The 16,715-nt window shown below is 33.8% G+C and overlaps 1 protein-coding gene across 2 annotated transcripts in view; it reads right to left on the bottom strand.

The window, feature by feature from the left end:
• Positions 1–709: 709 nt before the first annotated feature.
• The window catches only part of LOC128991737 (cyclic AMP-dependent transcription factor ATF-6 alpha), a 59,896-nt gene continuing 43,890 nt past the window's right edge, over positions 710–16,715 (bottom strand). For both annotated transcript variants that reach the window (XM_054414891.1, XM_054414890.1), the window contains exons 2-14: positions 15,957–16,018; positions 15,250–15,388; positions 14,512–14,624; positions 13,471–13,615; positions 11,282–11,404; positions 10,113–10,282; positions 9,405–9,545; positions 8,530–8,672; positions 7,769–7,954; positions 6,860–7,045; positions 6,164–6,363; positions 5,569–5,730; positions 710–4,144 (exon numbers count right to left, since the gene is read on the bottom strand). In XM_054414891.1, the coding sequence (XP_054270866.1) occupies positions 4,035–4,144; positions 5,569–5,730; positions 6,164–6,363; positions 6,860–7,045; positions 7,769–7,954; positions 8,530–8,672; positions 9,405–9,545; positions 10,113–10,282; positions 11,282–11,404; positions 13,471–13,615; positions 14,512–14,624; positions 15,250–15,388; positions 15,957–16,013 (1,875 nt within the window). In that variant the 5' untranslated portion in view covers positions 16,014–16,018 and the 3' untranslated portion in view covers positions 710–4,034. The remainder of the gene's footprint in view (positions 4,145–5,568; positions 5,731–6,163; positions 6,364–6,859; positions 7,046–7,768; positions 7,955–8,529; positions 8,673–9,404; positions 9,546–10,112; positions 10,283–11,281; positions 11,405–13,470; positions 13,616–14,511; positions 14,625–15,249; positions 15,389–15,956; positions 16,019–16,715) is intronic.

Genomic DNA, 16,715 nt, shown 5'->3' with positions numbered 1-16,715 from the left:
AACTCAAATAGGCCCTAGGCTATTTTGTTGGTCCTTAAAGTGCCTTTCCCTTGCACTGTGCCTTTTTCTTATTATAACGCCTGAATATATTTTGAAAAGAATATTTTCTTATCTTTTAGTGAGTTACTCTATAGAAATAAATAATTCAGTATTACTCTTTTTTAATCACATAAAGAACTGATTTTGTGCAATACTTGAGTTATACAGTACAGCTCTAATAATAAGGATCAATCATCTTTTGGCTGTATTGATTAACTTTCTGCGGATGATTGGGGTTTTAATATATTACATTTTATTAAGCAGGTAGATTATTGTAGCTTTATTTAGACTAGCACCTTTATATTGTGATTTTATATTGATATTGGCCAAAGTGCCAAATGATGTGGGCAAATTAAAATATTGTTTTAGGGTACTATGGTATTATTCATGTATACTTCTTTAACTTATTTATATTTTATATTATACTTGTTGAACAAAAAATGTGTGTGTTTTTTTAACCATATTAGTACACACTATTGATACATTTGTTGATTTAAATAGTGCATCTCTGCTACAGTGCCTATGTTTTTATAACAACAATTTTACAGAATATGTATATTATTGAGTATTTGGTATGTAAACATTAAAACAAATAAATACATATATAGCATCTTGGGTGTAAGGGAGAGGGGGTAGCCATGGGGTGTTATAGAAATAAAATTAAACAAAATACTTCCCATAAATTTGTATTTATGACTTCATACTACATTATCAATAGTGAAAATGTAAAATATACAAAATAATACAACATATTAATCTTTAAAACTATACAAACTGAAACACGTATAAAATATTGCATCCGTTAACAAATAAAAACTATATTTGACAATCTATAACAACTATGAAAACCTCTTTTTGGTATATTTTTATAACATACATTAAAACAAGCAAAAGTGTAAGGTTTAGAAACCAATAAGTTAATTCTAATTGTATGACATGGTAGGATATAATGGTTTGGCTTAGGCTAGGCAATCTAAAAATGCCAAATGACTGTAATGTTTACTTATTTGTAAAAATGTGGCCTAAAATTATCTGAATTATATAACATTTTTGTTGAACATTAGAGTATGTACAATAATCTGTGCAAAGTCAGGAAACCAGGGAGATAGTTTCTTAACATTGTCAGATAGTACATTATAGATAATGCTGAAAGTAATTTTTTTTACAATGGATAAACATATTTTTTTGCAAACAAATTGCATACAGTGTCAACTGATTTCCATCTAGTCTCTAGGGCGAGTGCACCAGGAAAAGACCACCCCAGTAAATGGCCCTTTTGTATAAAAAAATATCATATTGAGCTTTTTGTTTTGCCTTGTCTATCACAAACAGGCTTAAAAGTAGTTTTGGAGCCTGATTTGAATCTAGCCTATCACTAATTGAAAAAAAGTTTCAATTGTCTTTTTACTACACAAACAAAATTAAATGTTCCAACCAATTCATCTTCAAGCTTCCAACTAAAGCGTGTTTTACAAAAAAGGTGGGTTGGATTTGCCACGGTTCTATGATTATTGATAGAAATTGCAATATATTACATGTAATTCACAGTAAATATGTTAGGGTACAATACTTGTTTTAAAATCAAAATTCTAGCCAACAATTATTCAATCAGTCAGTCATGTACTATAGCACCACCAGTAAATGATCGATCTTTCACTAGATTTGGATCAAATTTCTTTTACAAATTTGGAAACAATGTTTTCTGATGGATTAAGTGCTACTTGGAAACAAATAAAATCTCATCAGAAATCATGTGGATAGACTATAATCAGAAATTGACCGCAGGCTAAAGGCGATCGTGAAATGGTTATTTTGATATTACACAGGATATCTGGCTGACATGAGAATCTTGAAAGGGTTATTTGGTGAAAAAATGGGGTTTAACAATTTTAAAATTCCATACAATATGCCGTTATTCAGTGAAGCAATCAATGATTAATGGGCAGTATTGTATTTTTCAACACTCTGTACATAATAAATTGAGTATCTTTGAAAAGTACAGGAGGATACGGACAAGGGGTTAAAACTATTCTTTACACTGTAGCTTAGTAGCCTACTTTCTATGCCAAATACAAGTAGAAACTCAAGCTTTACGTTCATTCTGATGCACTCGCCATACAACAAATAAATATTCCAATGTATCAATTATATGACTTTGTTTATTCAGTCCGAAACCATCACAGGACAGTTTCACACTAACTAGTTATATTACAAATTACAAGGCGTAATACTGTTACTCTGTAATCCCAGGGGACGATTACAAGGTAGGAATGTAATTACTACAAGCTTACAACAAGTAAGGAACACAACACACCCAGATAATTTACTAAATTATACCTAGTAATAATCATATAAATATCTAAAAGTCTAGTATTTGCATTATCAAACGTGATATTTACAAGATAAATCCAGACTGAGTATTGTGTGAGACTGATGCGACAAAATCCATAAAACATGGAATAAATATTGTTCAATAGTGTAAATTGCTAAAAACTTAATTTATCCACAATAAATCTTTTTATCACAAAAAAATTTATGTCAATAAACTAATTAGTAGTTTTTTCAATCAGTTACACTGATTTAACTTAATTTTAAGAATTTCAGGTACACCGAATGATAAAAGATTGCATTTTGACATATCTTATCCAAGTTACTTTATGACACAACACAATTATCTTAGATCTTGGATAAATGCTCTTTGTTACTTGACGACTATCCTCTGACCATTTCATTAATTCCAAAAATTTGTAAAAAGAAGAAACTAGCGCCTTCTTGTATGATGCAATAAATAATACCCCCGCCGCAGCAAACCTGCAGACTAAGCGAATTTCCATTAGCCTGATAGGATTTACACTAAAATCCCTCCTTAAGAATATCACATTTATTCCCTATTTAAATAGTACTAAACGAGTACTTAGGTTTGCTGCAACAGGGAGGGTAAAAAGGTGGGTTTTTTCTGTAAAATGTTAATAGTTTGGTAAGAAATTAATGTATTTTCCAAATTCAATCAAAATATGTTCATAAACAAGCAAACTACAACAGTTGACTTATTCTCCATAAGAATAACATCGGAATTTTAAATTAAAAATTTTTTGGAATTTTCTCCGTAACCATTAGGTTAACAGTAACGCTTCAATATACTAAATTATTTGTTTTTTTAAGCTCTACAAAATGGTTTTGAAATAAATTGTGAAATTTTGTGTTTTTAGGGTCAAAAGTGGGAAATACCTATTTTTACCCCATAAAACCCCCATTCCCATAGTCCGATCATGCTGGTTCGCGAACTCTTTTGAATACATGTAGGTTTACAGGTTTTTACCAAATTTCATCAAAATCGGATCATTTTTGCTCGAGTTATCGTTCTAACGGACACATAAATATGAATTTGAACAGATGGTGTTTTTGGCCTCTAGGGACCTCAAAACGAAAAAGCAATTCGGTCCCGGGTCCAGGTCTTACCATGAGTACTACGGTAATAGCTTATTTCCTATATGGGAAATTCTCTAAAATGAATAGCATTGGACAAGCTGTTTATCCAATATTTGTTGGACTAATGAAAAATAAGAGTTACTTGTTAATAAAAGAATACCCAAATGTTATGGTTTTTTTTGTAGGAATGGCAGTGGCAGATTTAATTTTAATTTGGAATAAATAACAAATGCAAGGTGTCTTCTTAGCCTTTTTAGTATTTTTTCCAAGCAAGTTGGGTGGGGTTTATTTACAGAATTATGATTTTCAGAATATTTGTAACGACTAAAATGTAACAGTTCACAACACTTCTCAAGAAATTCCTTTGGTGCTTCCAGTGAACAAAACTTAATCAATTAACACCAATCAGGCTCACCAAACTTCACAACAACAGGCTAATTGGTGCTGATTTTCACACACATGTACCATATCAAAACAAGTGGCAAAACAGACCAAAATAGTTCATTGTGCATTACGCATCCAGTTTTCCACTGGTGAGATCAAGTTTTCTAGATGTTTCGAGTTGCTCACGAAAACAATTTTGGGTCTCTTGGCCCCCGTGGTACTTGGGCGTACGGATCTACAAAGTTGTTTGACCGAACAAAGTAAGGCCTGTAGGAACTTCTTACTGGCTCCTCTGTAACAAAAGAACAAATTGGATTGTGAAGCCAATCATATGATTAAGATTGTTGGAAAAAGGTTTGAGGCAAAGTTTGGAGGTGACGATTGGAGTTCTACATCTTCACATGTCAAATCTGATTGTGATTATTTAAACAATTTAGAACTGAAACGTATTATATAGTTCTAAGATAAAACTGCTCTAAAATTGTATAATACTAATGCTTTATTATGAACATAAAAGATTATTATATTAACACATTTTTATATATTACTAGCTGTACCCGCGGGCTTTGCCCCGTTTAACTTCTTAATTTTCAAGATGATCTCGTTCGCATGGCTCAATCTTGTCCTGGTTGAAGTTTGTTCGCTACGCTCACTCACCTTTAGGTTGGAGCTCGTTCACCGCGCTCACTTACCTTCATATTAGCTTGTTCGCTACGATAACTCGCCTCCAGGTTGAAGTTCGTTTGCTACGCTCACTCACCTTTTAGTTGCAAATTAGCTCTTGTCATAAATAAAAATAATAATAATAGTGCCACACCCTGTTGGTAATCCTTGTAACTTTAATGCTATTGAACATCATAGAACAGAACCAACTTGTTTAATTGAAACAGCTGTTAAGATTCATTAATTCCTTTTAAAATGAAAAATCATAAGGTTAACATGGGAAACTCCAGAGCTACTGGGGCGGAGCCCGAGAGTCCGATCAGAATAGAAACAACTTAGTTTTCCTATTTAATGCCTAAAGAATCAATGTGCCAAATTTCAGCCTCCTAGATAAATGGGAAGTGGGAGAATTAGTGATGAGTGAGTGAGTGAGTGAGTGTGTCAGTGAGGGCTTTGCCTTTTATAAGTATAGATAAAGACATATTAACAGTTGAAAGATGTATCAAAGATTAAGCGTATAAAAAAGTTATTTATTTCTCTAAGACATTTTTGTTATTTCAACTCCTGCTGTATTTCACATTATATCCTCATACACAGAATTATATTCGTGTTTGGGTTGCTCTTCACAAACACAGTAAAATCTAAATTCACGATTGTGCAGACATCTTCTCCAATTATAATAATAGGGTGAAATACTCAAATGCAAAGTTATTAAAATTAATAAAAAAAAAAAACTGGAATTTCTAAGATCAGATCATTTTTATTCTAAAGATTCAGTTTAATTTGGAATTTGAAGATAGTAAATTACCATATTTATAAGAAATCACAATATATGAAAATAATCAAACATTTAAAGATTCAAAATAAATGCATGAACCTTCAAAATTATTTTTTAACCACCTTGTTTTAATTTTCTTTGTATACCTTTTTGGTGTACCTTATTCAGGACCGTATACCGAATAGAGAATCAAATTCTTTTAAGTTGAAATGCTTCAAAGACATCTGAACTTAAAAGCAAGTTATTAAAATGACAAGGTTGTGAGTGTTGCCTACCTTCTTGAGAGCCGTTTTTGTGGCGCTGTGTTGCGGCCGGTGGCTTGGCCTGACGCAGATGTGTAGGAATATCTCTCTCACTCAGCTCCACTAGTCTCGTGTCCAACACCTCACAGTCTATCTGCATCATCGTCACTGAGGAGGCAGAGGCGTCCACAGTGGCTGCAAGCACACAGATCTCACTGGTCATACATCAGTTGGTAACAATATTTAATTCAAGAGATCATTGCACACATTTTCCAAGTAGTAAAAAAGGTGCAGTAACTAGTAATCCAGTCCTCTTTTCTACAATGCCTCTTATTTTGCACTATAATATTACTTACACAAGGTAAAAAAATTAACTGTACAAACAATGAGCCCAATACTTCAATCAGTATATTTCTAATATTCTTCTGACTCGTTTTACAACCAAATTAACAAATTTATCACCCAACAACACAATCAGGCTAAAAAGTTGGTCATAGTTAGTTAGAGTAAACTCCACAGCATTCACTGCACAAGACACTTGTGAAAATTTCATATAATTGTGAGTAAACACTTGTTGGTTTAAAAAAGGAGGGAATAAAGAATACAAACTAGTGTTAATTGTACTAACAGTTGAAAGGCAGGGCAGGCAGCACCAAAGACATCTTAGGTCTGACACTGTTGTTGTGAGCCGCTGCTGGCAGCAACAGATGGTCACCTGAGAAGGACACGACGTAGAATGTGTCGTCTCTACGGTTGAGAGCTCCAAACAGTCCTGGACCAGCTGGCACTACTAGCTCTACCTCCCCCACCTCCTTCTTGGGCCTGTCACTACGTAAACACAATTGAATTTCAGTAAGAATTAAGAATATTAAGATACATTTGTAAAATCATAAGTGAAGTACATACCAACTTGCTAGAAATTAAACACAATTAAACTAGAAACAACTTTTACCTCAATCGACAGGTTGAAAAATTAATAAAGTCTTATGATTCTTTCCTCTGCCAAATACTCACAAAAGGGAAAAGAAAAAGAAAAAGATTCTAGGTTATTAAAAACATATGTTTAGTGATAAAATCAAAACTCAAATGTTTTTTTTTACTATTCAAGACGCTTGATTTTAAGGTCACACCACTAGATAAAGTAACTGTTTCTTTCTCACTTTAAAATGATTTATGTAGCTTATTGTGTTCAAGCCGCTTGATTTAAAAGTAACTGTTACTTTCTCACATTAAACATGTTAATTCATTTTTAAGTGTGAAAAATAAAGCAAAACTGTTTAACTCTATATGACCAGTCATATCCATACTTCAAAACATCACTTACAGTTTGAGTTTTCTCCGGGCCCGAGGTATCAGAGGAGGGGATGGGTTGCGGTTCTCATGCAACATGAGTCGGCTGTCTCGTGCCAGCTGAACATCTATAAAGTCACTCTCACTGTCCTCGTCGCTGTTGTTGGTGAACGTAGGAGGTTTCTCTGCACCAATCCACCGACGTAACTCACTGTCCAACCTGTCACAGGGGGGAAGCTTTTGTAAAATGTGACTTTATCTAGGGTACTTTGGTAAAATTTGTTTTAAAAATGAATAAATCTCCCTTGAAATTTGTTTATCAATTCTTTGATAACATAACAAAAAGAGGCACAAATTTAAATTAGTAAGTTAATCAAACTGTATGAATCATCATGCCCACATCACTTTCAGTTCTATTATTGGGGTGTGAACTGTTTGTAATCTATTAACTGACAGAACTCTTTTCTTAGACAAGTTAATTGTGTATTTGTTTCTTTTCCCTTACTTTATTCACAACCGAAGTGCTTTTTCCACAAAAGATATCAACAATAGTATCAACATTTTTTGTGGGAAAAGTACTCGGGATGTGAATAAAGTAAAGGAAAAGAAACAAATACACAATTGATAATTAGACCAATTCGTTAATTACAAGGGAAAATGTGGTTCAGATTCTAGATTCTAATATAAACTTTAGGTCCCTTAGTTGTCATTGGCTGAATGGGCTATTAATTAACAGCTGTGTCTAAGGAACATGTCGGCCTTAGTTACTAACAAGACTACAAGATCGCGCCACTCATCCTTCACTCATATTTGGGTTTAATATACGCACATAGTGGCATCTTAGATAATTTATATAATTGACTTGTACCATTACCAAGAATGAACACAGTTTAACAATTAACTTATTATTAAATGACAACTAGTGTCAGTGACCAGAACATACCTGAGGGACTCAGTCTGGTTGATGTGCAGGGGACACATAGGGTAGAGAGATGAGGAGTCTACTGGTGATGTAGAGATGTTCTGAAGATCGCTGTCCGTCCACAGCAGACGACGGCCACCACGAGGCAGAGCCACTTCAGGCATAGACATCACCGCATCAGCTCCCGGTCTGCCCCTCGTCAGGAAACTGTACACAGAATCATTAAAACTTGTAGACATGAGTTTAATATGTGAGTAGAAATACCACTCGGCTGACTTAAATCAATGACTTTAGTATACTGAAGTAGAATTCCTAGCTATAAAGACAAGCTAAGGCACACATAGATTGTGCTACAGTCTGTAATTCTATTTTCTCTCTTAGTCTTTGTTACTGCCATAGTTGATGTGACACAAACGATGCTATAGTTTACAATAATTGTCTTTTGAGTATTTGTATCAACCTATGGTTATATTTAAAAATGTCTTCTAACTTCTAGTGGGCCGTCCCCTACGGGAAACTATCTGTCAAAAACATTTTAATGCCCAGTAACCAAGCTTTTTAGCTCTCTCTTAATTATTCATTGAAACATTCAACTGTCCCCACACTCTTTTCCACCCTGTTTATAGATATCTACACATCAATGTCATCTGGTCCTTTATCTCTAGAGATTAAAATAACCAATCTAGTCTAATAATATGCGTTTTAAGAAGCGATTTTTTGATGCAATATGAAAAACAGTACATTTCATTCACTAGGACTTCACCTATCTCGTTATGAGTTACCTGAGAGACCCAAGATTAACAGACACCATCAACAACACAGCCAGAATTGCAGTTTTCTTCACGTTGATGTTGAACGCAGATTTGGGCCTCTTAACTATCGTAGGATCACATTCACACAACCTGGCTCTGAGAGCTTCATTTTCCTACAACAAGTTTCATCTTTATTACAGTACTTAATTAACCTCTGTTTGAAAAATGTATCTTTGTGTAAAATGTTGAACCTTTTTCATGACTTTGGTTTTTTTTAGAATACAAATAAGTTTGTTTAGATAACTTCATAATTATAAAAATTAGACATCAAAGAATTCAAGTGAGGCGTGAACATGCCTTACATTAAACTGGAAATTCCAAAAGGATGATAAGGGAGTATGTTTAATTCATATGTTATACCTTTTTATGTCAGTATTTTTACTCAAGTCGGTATCGGTGTTGATTATAATATTTTTTTAAATTGAACTTATAATTGGCTTATACAAAATCCTTTTTACAGCCTAAGTGACTTTATCAAGTGCAATTTTGATGATTAATTTTAATTAAAATGAGTTATTATGCCTGTTTGTATTTTATGTAATATTTTGATGAATCAGAAATTAGATTGTATTAAGATGATTATTTTGTAATCTATTTGACGTGTCCTATTTCTTTGTAAAAATATCAATGAAATAAATAATTCTTATTCTTATCATATTTTTTACTAGCTCATAATATGCTTACAAACTAATAGTTTTGAACAGCAATAGGGCAATTCTTTTTTTTAACACATTCACTACCAGGTCACAAAAGACTCTCTATGAGGGATAGAGAGGAGAGTGACAGCTGGTAGGCAACGTGTTAATCAGAATAAATTAGATAGAAAAACACACTCTTTTTCTTACAGTTTTCAGCTGAATATTCTCTTTCTCAAGCTCAGATATCCTGAATTCTAAAGATGTTATATATTCCTTCTTCTTCTTCCTAGACAGGCACGCAGATTCTCTGTTTTTGATCATTCTCTGTTGCCGCTTCAATGCTTTTAGCTGGAAAGAAGAAATACCCTGGTAGGTTAGCCGGTAGCTTACTCTCTTACTTCCATGTGCTTGTAGTCAAAACTTTTACGTAGTAAAAGTACATTTTCCCATAAACTAAAGTAGTTATTCTTTGCAATTATGAACTAAAAAACACAGCTATGTGCTTGTTAGCTCTTAATCAGGCACACTAATTTCAAACACCATCGGGCGCAAGCTGATGTTACTTTTGCGTTTGTTTGGTAAAATAAAGTAAACTTGATTTAATGTTGGTAAAGGTAAATTTAGAGTTTTGAATGCAATCAAAAATGGTGTAGATAAATATAGAATCATTTACATAACATTCAAATAATGTGTCATGTAAATCTTATAGTTTATAGGCCTAAGCGAAAAATATAATGTTTTAAGGCACTTAAAATAAAAATTTGCTAAAATGCAGTTTCAAAAAATATTCCTCGAAACATTCATAACCAAACATAAGCTTTATAATTTTTTTTTCAATAAATGCATAAGTCAGTAATCACTTGATGTAAAGTTAACCATGGGACACCTCCCAACTACAGAAGTTTGCTACATTACCTGTATGTCCTGTCTGTCAGAGGGTATATTCTTCACATTGACATTAGTGGGGGCCAAGTTGATGGGATTGACTATCCTGATCTCTGCAGGGCATGACTGTTTGTTCACCGCTACTTGACTCCTCAGAGCATTCAACTCTTTGGATGAGATCACCAGGGTCTTTTGTCCATCTGAAATATGTTTGTCAGATTTGTAATAATCTATACTTATTTAATACGCAAGCAAGTTTTTTGTGACAATTACTCCTCCGAAACTACTGAACCGATTGACATGATTTTGGTGTCATTGGAAAGAGCGTAACATGAAGTTGTGCAGGAAACTTTCTTTTTAGCTAAATAATTAAAGAATGAGACCCTGGGGCCCTTTAAAGTTTCATATTTCTCCATAAGATTAACATGGGAAACAAACATTGTTATGAAACTCCAGCTGTTGTCAGGAATGCTGTTCTGTTATTTAATTTAATTTTGTTTACAAGGAGAATAGTTTCTTGGTGCCATGTGGTTAATGAATTATACTTTAGCATATATATTTTAAATGCTATACACTATATAAAATGATAGTATTGTAATACATTGAGAGATCTTCATTTAAATAATCAATAAGCAGGATTGAGCCTTTGCCTATATGTTTCCTGGTAAGTGTGTTGTAACTGTTTCTTATAGTATATTATAGTATCTCAAAGTAAAACCGAATTATTCTTTTCTGTATTCTCACCCCGTAGCGAAGCACGGGTAGAGCAACTAGTATCCACTAATTGTTTCATGATTCTCGACGTGGAAAAACAATGTTGAAAAAATTGCTATTTAAGCCTCAAAACTATTTGAAGGTAGTTTTTATCATATTGAACAATTATTGCTTTGACTGTTGAATATACAATTTCTCTTTGATTTTTGAGACCTTCACTAACATTATGCTTTTTTCAAGTAGAAATGTTATAATTATCCACAAGTAATGTTTAGGGTAATGTTAATTTAGGTTGGGTTAGGCTAGGTTGGAACCTAGATTGGGTATTGTTACATACAACTTGTATAGTGGTAGTGAATTAACAGAAAATGTCAGATTACTTGTACTAAAAATGTCAATACAATCAATTTGCTAAAAAAATCCAAAAACATTTTTCAAGAGTACACTACTTTTGTTATTTTATCTCATGCATACTTAACACTCACTATGGGCTGAAGAACTTATAGGCACAGACGTCACATTAACAGGTCTGGACTGCAGAATCACGTTCTTGGCTGTAAACTGTTTTGGCAGCATCACTTTGGTTTTGCTATCGGACAGCTGGGTGCCTGAAAAACATTAACACCCTTTAGTACATTTGTATTTAAAGCACAACACACACCGAGCCCTCTGTCTTTAAAGAGGCTGTCAACACACACCGAATTGCACACCTTTGCAGCTTGCAGTTCCAAGTGTTGCCAGTTCGAGTCATATGACTATAGTAGCTTATACTCTGTTCAAAAAATTTAGGTGGTTTTAGGGGAGGAAATCTATCTCCTCCACGTCTTGATCCTGCCATTAACACATAGCGATTACACTTGAGATTTGTCAAAACTTCAATCAGCTGCAATGTATATTAAGTATAAAAAAGTGGTGGGGGAACTTCCTCTCAAACCGCCTCAATTTTGTGAACGGACTATAGTGCCGAAGTAGTTTAGACGATGTGTCGTGGATGGACAATGAGTATGCAGTAGGGATGATGAAACTGCATTGTTATACTCCATCAGCAAGCGGGATTATTGAGTACACCAAATAAGTAAGAATAGAAATGTATTCGGAGAACTTCATCATTTGAAAGGTCGGATTAGGAAAAATGTTGAGAGAAAAAACGCAGGAAAAAATGTTGTTATCTGTTAGCACGATAACTCGAGCAAAAATTATCCGATTTCAATTAAATTTGGTACAGACGTGTAAACCTACGTATATTTGAAGGAATTTAAGAACCAGCATGATATATTAGAACAGGGTTTTATGGGGTAAAAAATTGTATTTCTCGTTTTATACCCTAAAAACATAACATTTCCCAATTTCTCTCTAGACCAATTTGAAGAGCTTAAAAACAAATAATTTAGTATATTGAAGTGTTTTTGTATGGTTATTGATTAGATTACGGAGAAAATTCCAAAAATGTAAATTTTAAAACTTCCATGTTATTTTTTTCGAGAATAAGTAAACTGTTGTAGTTTGCTTGTTTATGGATATATATTGATCAAACTAGGCAAATCAATTTATTTTATACTAAGCTTTTAATCTTATACTACAAAACACTTTATTACCTCTCAGTAGCAGCAAACCTAGGTACTTGACTCGTTAAACCGAATGTTATTTAAATAGATTTAATTTAAAATCAATTCAGGAAAATGGAAAAGTCCGTAGGTTTGCTGCGGCAGGGGTATTTTTGTTTCCATAATCAATGACACAGTTTTAGAATAATTAATTTATGACAAAGCTGTATAATAGTCCTCAATAAACCTACACATAGCTGTGTAATAGATATTTACCTTAGGAGTGTAGTACGAGCGTTTTTACATCACGCAGGTGAATGTTGTGCAACGAGCGGAAGCGAGTTGCATAATTTACCGAAGTGATGTAAACACGCTCTTGCGTAACGTGTAACGTACAAGATTTTACCTGACCCGACAATATACAGGAGGTTACGAACAATATTTTTCATTATCCATTTCACTCATCTTCTAACAGTAACGTTCATTTACAAACAAAAGCTAGGTCAGGAAAATTCTTCAAAACATAACAATAAAATTCAAGCGCACAGCTGATTTCTAGCGTTGAACGTCGTTGTCTCCATAGAGGTATATTTTTTAAGTTAAGCACTCAATGTTATTTAAATGGGTTTCATTACATCACCGAGTGAGTTTTTTTCAACTTAACATCACTCGAGAAGCAACTAAGTTATATACATCACGCTTGGGATAGGGAAGTTTAACATGGTGGGTTAGGTAAAATATTATATTTGGATTTGTTTGGATCAGCTGTCTGAAATTGTGAATTATGCATTTGGTAGTTCTGATGTTTACATCAAAAATGTCAACGCAAAGGTAAACATTGTGAATTTTCTCATGCTTCCATCGAGACCAATTAATATTTACTTTTGAAAAGGCTAACCTCAAAACTTTGGACATCCAAGGGGCGTAGCCTGAGAGGAACTCAGGTAAGTTAACTGAATAGACCAATGACATTCCTAGGTATGTGGACCATCTTTGTGGTTAATTTTAACTATATCAGTTTAGTATTTTAGTTTTTACAGCTGTCCAGACAGACAGACAGAAACACACCACCTCAATTTTATAATAGTAGGACAATACATGGATAATAGTATGGTATATATAGCACTCACCTTGTTTGAAAGGAACCATTTTGACAGGTTTGCCAGCTAACATGAGTACAGGCGGGGCTGGTTGTGACAAAGGGGGTGTGGGGGTGCGTGGTGGACTGCCACTGCTGGACTGTGGCGGGGATATTGGCGGCGTCTCCAGTATGTTCTGTGCAAACATGAAAAGTAAGTACTAAACCCTAACGGAGTAATACAGGTGTACACTATTAGCTTGATCAGTTGGTACTGGTTGGGTCGGAGGAGCTACATGCCACTGTAGACTATCATATTTTTGTCGGTAACATCTGGTAATTTGGGGGTCAACCTAATTCTGAAGGCTCTAGTCGGCCCACCATCAAGTTGAATTTTTTCAGTGTACTATTGCCCTCGGGCAAAGATAACTAGCCATTATTAAGATCTCATTATTAAAGATTTCTCTCCACGAACACATACAATTAGAACTACACCAAAGTAATATGTGAAAGAATTCTTGAGCTGTTTGATGGAAAAGGTGATTCTAGTAAACAGCTCAGTAGACAACATGGATATGAGTTTCAATTCAAATCCAAACTAATATACATTACAGAAAATATTTAAACATTTTGACTTTATTTACTCCAAAAAAAAATTCTCTTTGCAATTTTTAAAATTGAAATAGCCATACACAAGTTCTACATTATTAAAAACCACACAAGACCTAAACTATTTGCCCATGATTTTTTTCTTTATCGTCAAAAGTCACATTTGCAAAATCTTTTATTTTCAGTTGAGAATAGAGTAATCAGTTGGAACAAAGCCTATTCTACAATGCTGCGGCGAGATAAAAGTGGCAACACTGCAGTCCAGGTCTACCAAAACAGCTGTAGCACTAATTCATTTGGCGTCTGTGCAATGTTTATGTTTACAAAATTTGTTATTACTGTTGTTACCAAAGCAGCAGGCCGGCGAGTATGACATTGCTACATTGTTCGTCCCGGCCTTGTGTTAGAGGAGGCTATGTTTGGAATGGTAGAAAGTTCTAGTATCTTTCTGCTTCAGATGATTCATATTATTTTGTAACTTCACCTTGGTGTCTGTGGAGGATGAGGATGAAGCCGAGGACCAGCTGTCCTGACTCTGACTACACGGAGACTCTGGGATAACGTCAGTCTCTAACATGATCTCTTCCTTTATCAGCACTGAAATACAAACACCATTTATAAACATCAAGGAAGGTAAATTGCTGTTTCAATCTTACATTTTAAAACATTCAATGATTCTCAGTGCACACTTGAGTTAACACTTTGTTTGTACATCTTTAGCAAATTAGATTAATAAAGTTGTCATAAAAAATTAACACAATTAACATAAAATAGTCCAGTAGAATAGCTCCCTAATCCAAACTAATAGGCAACCCCAATTAGATTAATGAAGTTCCTGATTCTGGAGATTCATTTTACGATTTACTATTATTTTAACTGAATAAGGTGTTTTAACCATCTGATGCATCAAGAATTAAGATAACCAATGGACATTGAACACCAGAAATTTAAACTGTAATGTAGATTGGAGGTAAAATTGATATGACAATTCAGGAGTAACTAATAATATACAACATAAATTTCTAAAAAAAAATCAAATAAAAACAATTAATAGCATAAGAATTATTTTTTAATTCTATATTTTAACCTAAGAAAATTTTAAAACAAATATGAATACGCCTACATATTTTTTAACTTACAAAATAAATTTGTTTCTCGATTGTTGAGGAAACATGAAATTTGTTTACTGTAACAGAGTACTTTAAATTAATTCTCCACGAACCTTGGGACAGACTGTCAGGAGCCTTGTGGAACACCGAATCCATTCCCCAGTCATCAAACTCCTTGAAAAATGAACTAGCTTCAAACAGATGGTCCATCTCACGATCAGAATGTAGACTCTCCTCCAGCAACATTGGGATCTGCCACACAATATAGAACAACTCGCTGTAGTCACCATAGATAATTACAAGTACATTACTATGTGAGCAAAATCATTGTGTTTTTATTTAAAGTATATTGCAGACATTTTCTGTCACCACATTTAGTACCGTGGCTCGGTTTATTTTCGGGTGGGAACCTAGCTGAAAGAATACAAAAGTTTAGAATGGGAGTATCATGTACATGGATAGTGATCAGCTAGCTCAGCTCACCTGGTGGATGTAGTCAAGATTAGCTTTTTTACACTAACAAAATAATAAAATTGTTACATACAAATAAAAAGTTGCAAAGTGCAGAAAATGCCCGTTTTTGGGTAGGGAAACCAAAATAAATATAATCCAACCTAACTTTATCTAATCTAACCTAACCCGACCTAACCCATGCTTCAGTTAGCAAAATGCCGAAAAAGACAGATTATTGGTAAACCAAGGTTAAGTTAGGTTAGGTTTGGTTAAGTTATGTCAGGTAAAAATTTCCCGAACACTATGACAATGATAAAAATACATTTAGGACTAAAAGTTGAAGTTATTGCTATTAACACAAGTTTACCTCAAGGTCATTGGACAGTTGCTGGAGAAAGTCTTCCTCAGGCAAATCACACTCCATGTTATCTGCAACAAACAAACAAGGTCAGATATGTAAACAAAGTCACCAGGGAAAACACTGACGTAAGTGGCATATTGAGGTGAAGAATTTATTTTAATTTGTCTGTTATGTCATCTTTTACAGTGGAATGTTAAACATACTTACTGACACAACAAATTTCAATATCTTTCACATAAAAAATGTGTGCCATCAATCCTCCAATACACATGCAAAGGTAACTATAACAGATACTCAAATTAAGTAGCCTTAGATGTAATATAATACAATAGGTAGGCCTATAATATAATATAATGAAAGATAATAGGTAGAATTCCACTTGTAACTGGTCGTTCGTCTTTTTCATTTGCCAAAAATACTAAGACTAGATACTATGTTACCAACTAATAAGCAAATTATGGGAATCTGTAGTTTCTATAATTTTAAGGTTTCATTGTATGTTTACACGTTTTATCAATTAGTGATGTTTGACAAGAGTCATTACAAACAATTACTACAACAGGAGTTTCCTGTAGATTAGAGGTCTTTACCCCTAATTATGGTCAAAATCCGTTACGTGTCCACAGCTCTATTTTTCCTATTACACTTCTATAACTTATTGAAATCTTTTATAGGTAAAAAATAATGAAAAATACAATATTTAAAAAATTGACACACGCCATATGAATTTGGAGAAAATATTCAAAGTAGTAGACTCAAATAACA

The sequence above is a fragment of the Macrosteles quadrilineatus genome, unplaced genomic scaffold (genome assembly GCF_028750875.1).
Source record: "Macrosteles quadrilineatus isolate MER2022 unplaced genomic scaffold, UCM_ALF_1.0 Scaffold_4__1_contigs__length_99947679, whole genome shotgun sequence".
NCBI classification, from domain to species: domain Eukaryota; kingdom Metazoa; phylum Arthropoda; class Insecta; order Hemiptera; family Cicadellidae; genus Macrosteles; species Macrosteles quadrilineatus.
The sequence above is the reverse complement of the archived record's forward strand: the minus strand, read 5'-3'. Positions and strand labels throughout refer to the sequence as shown.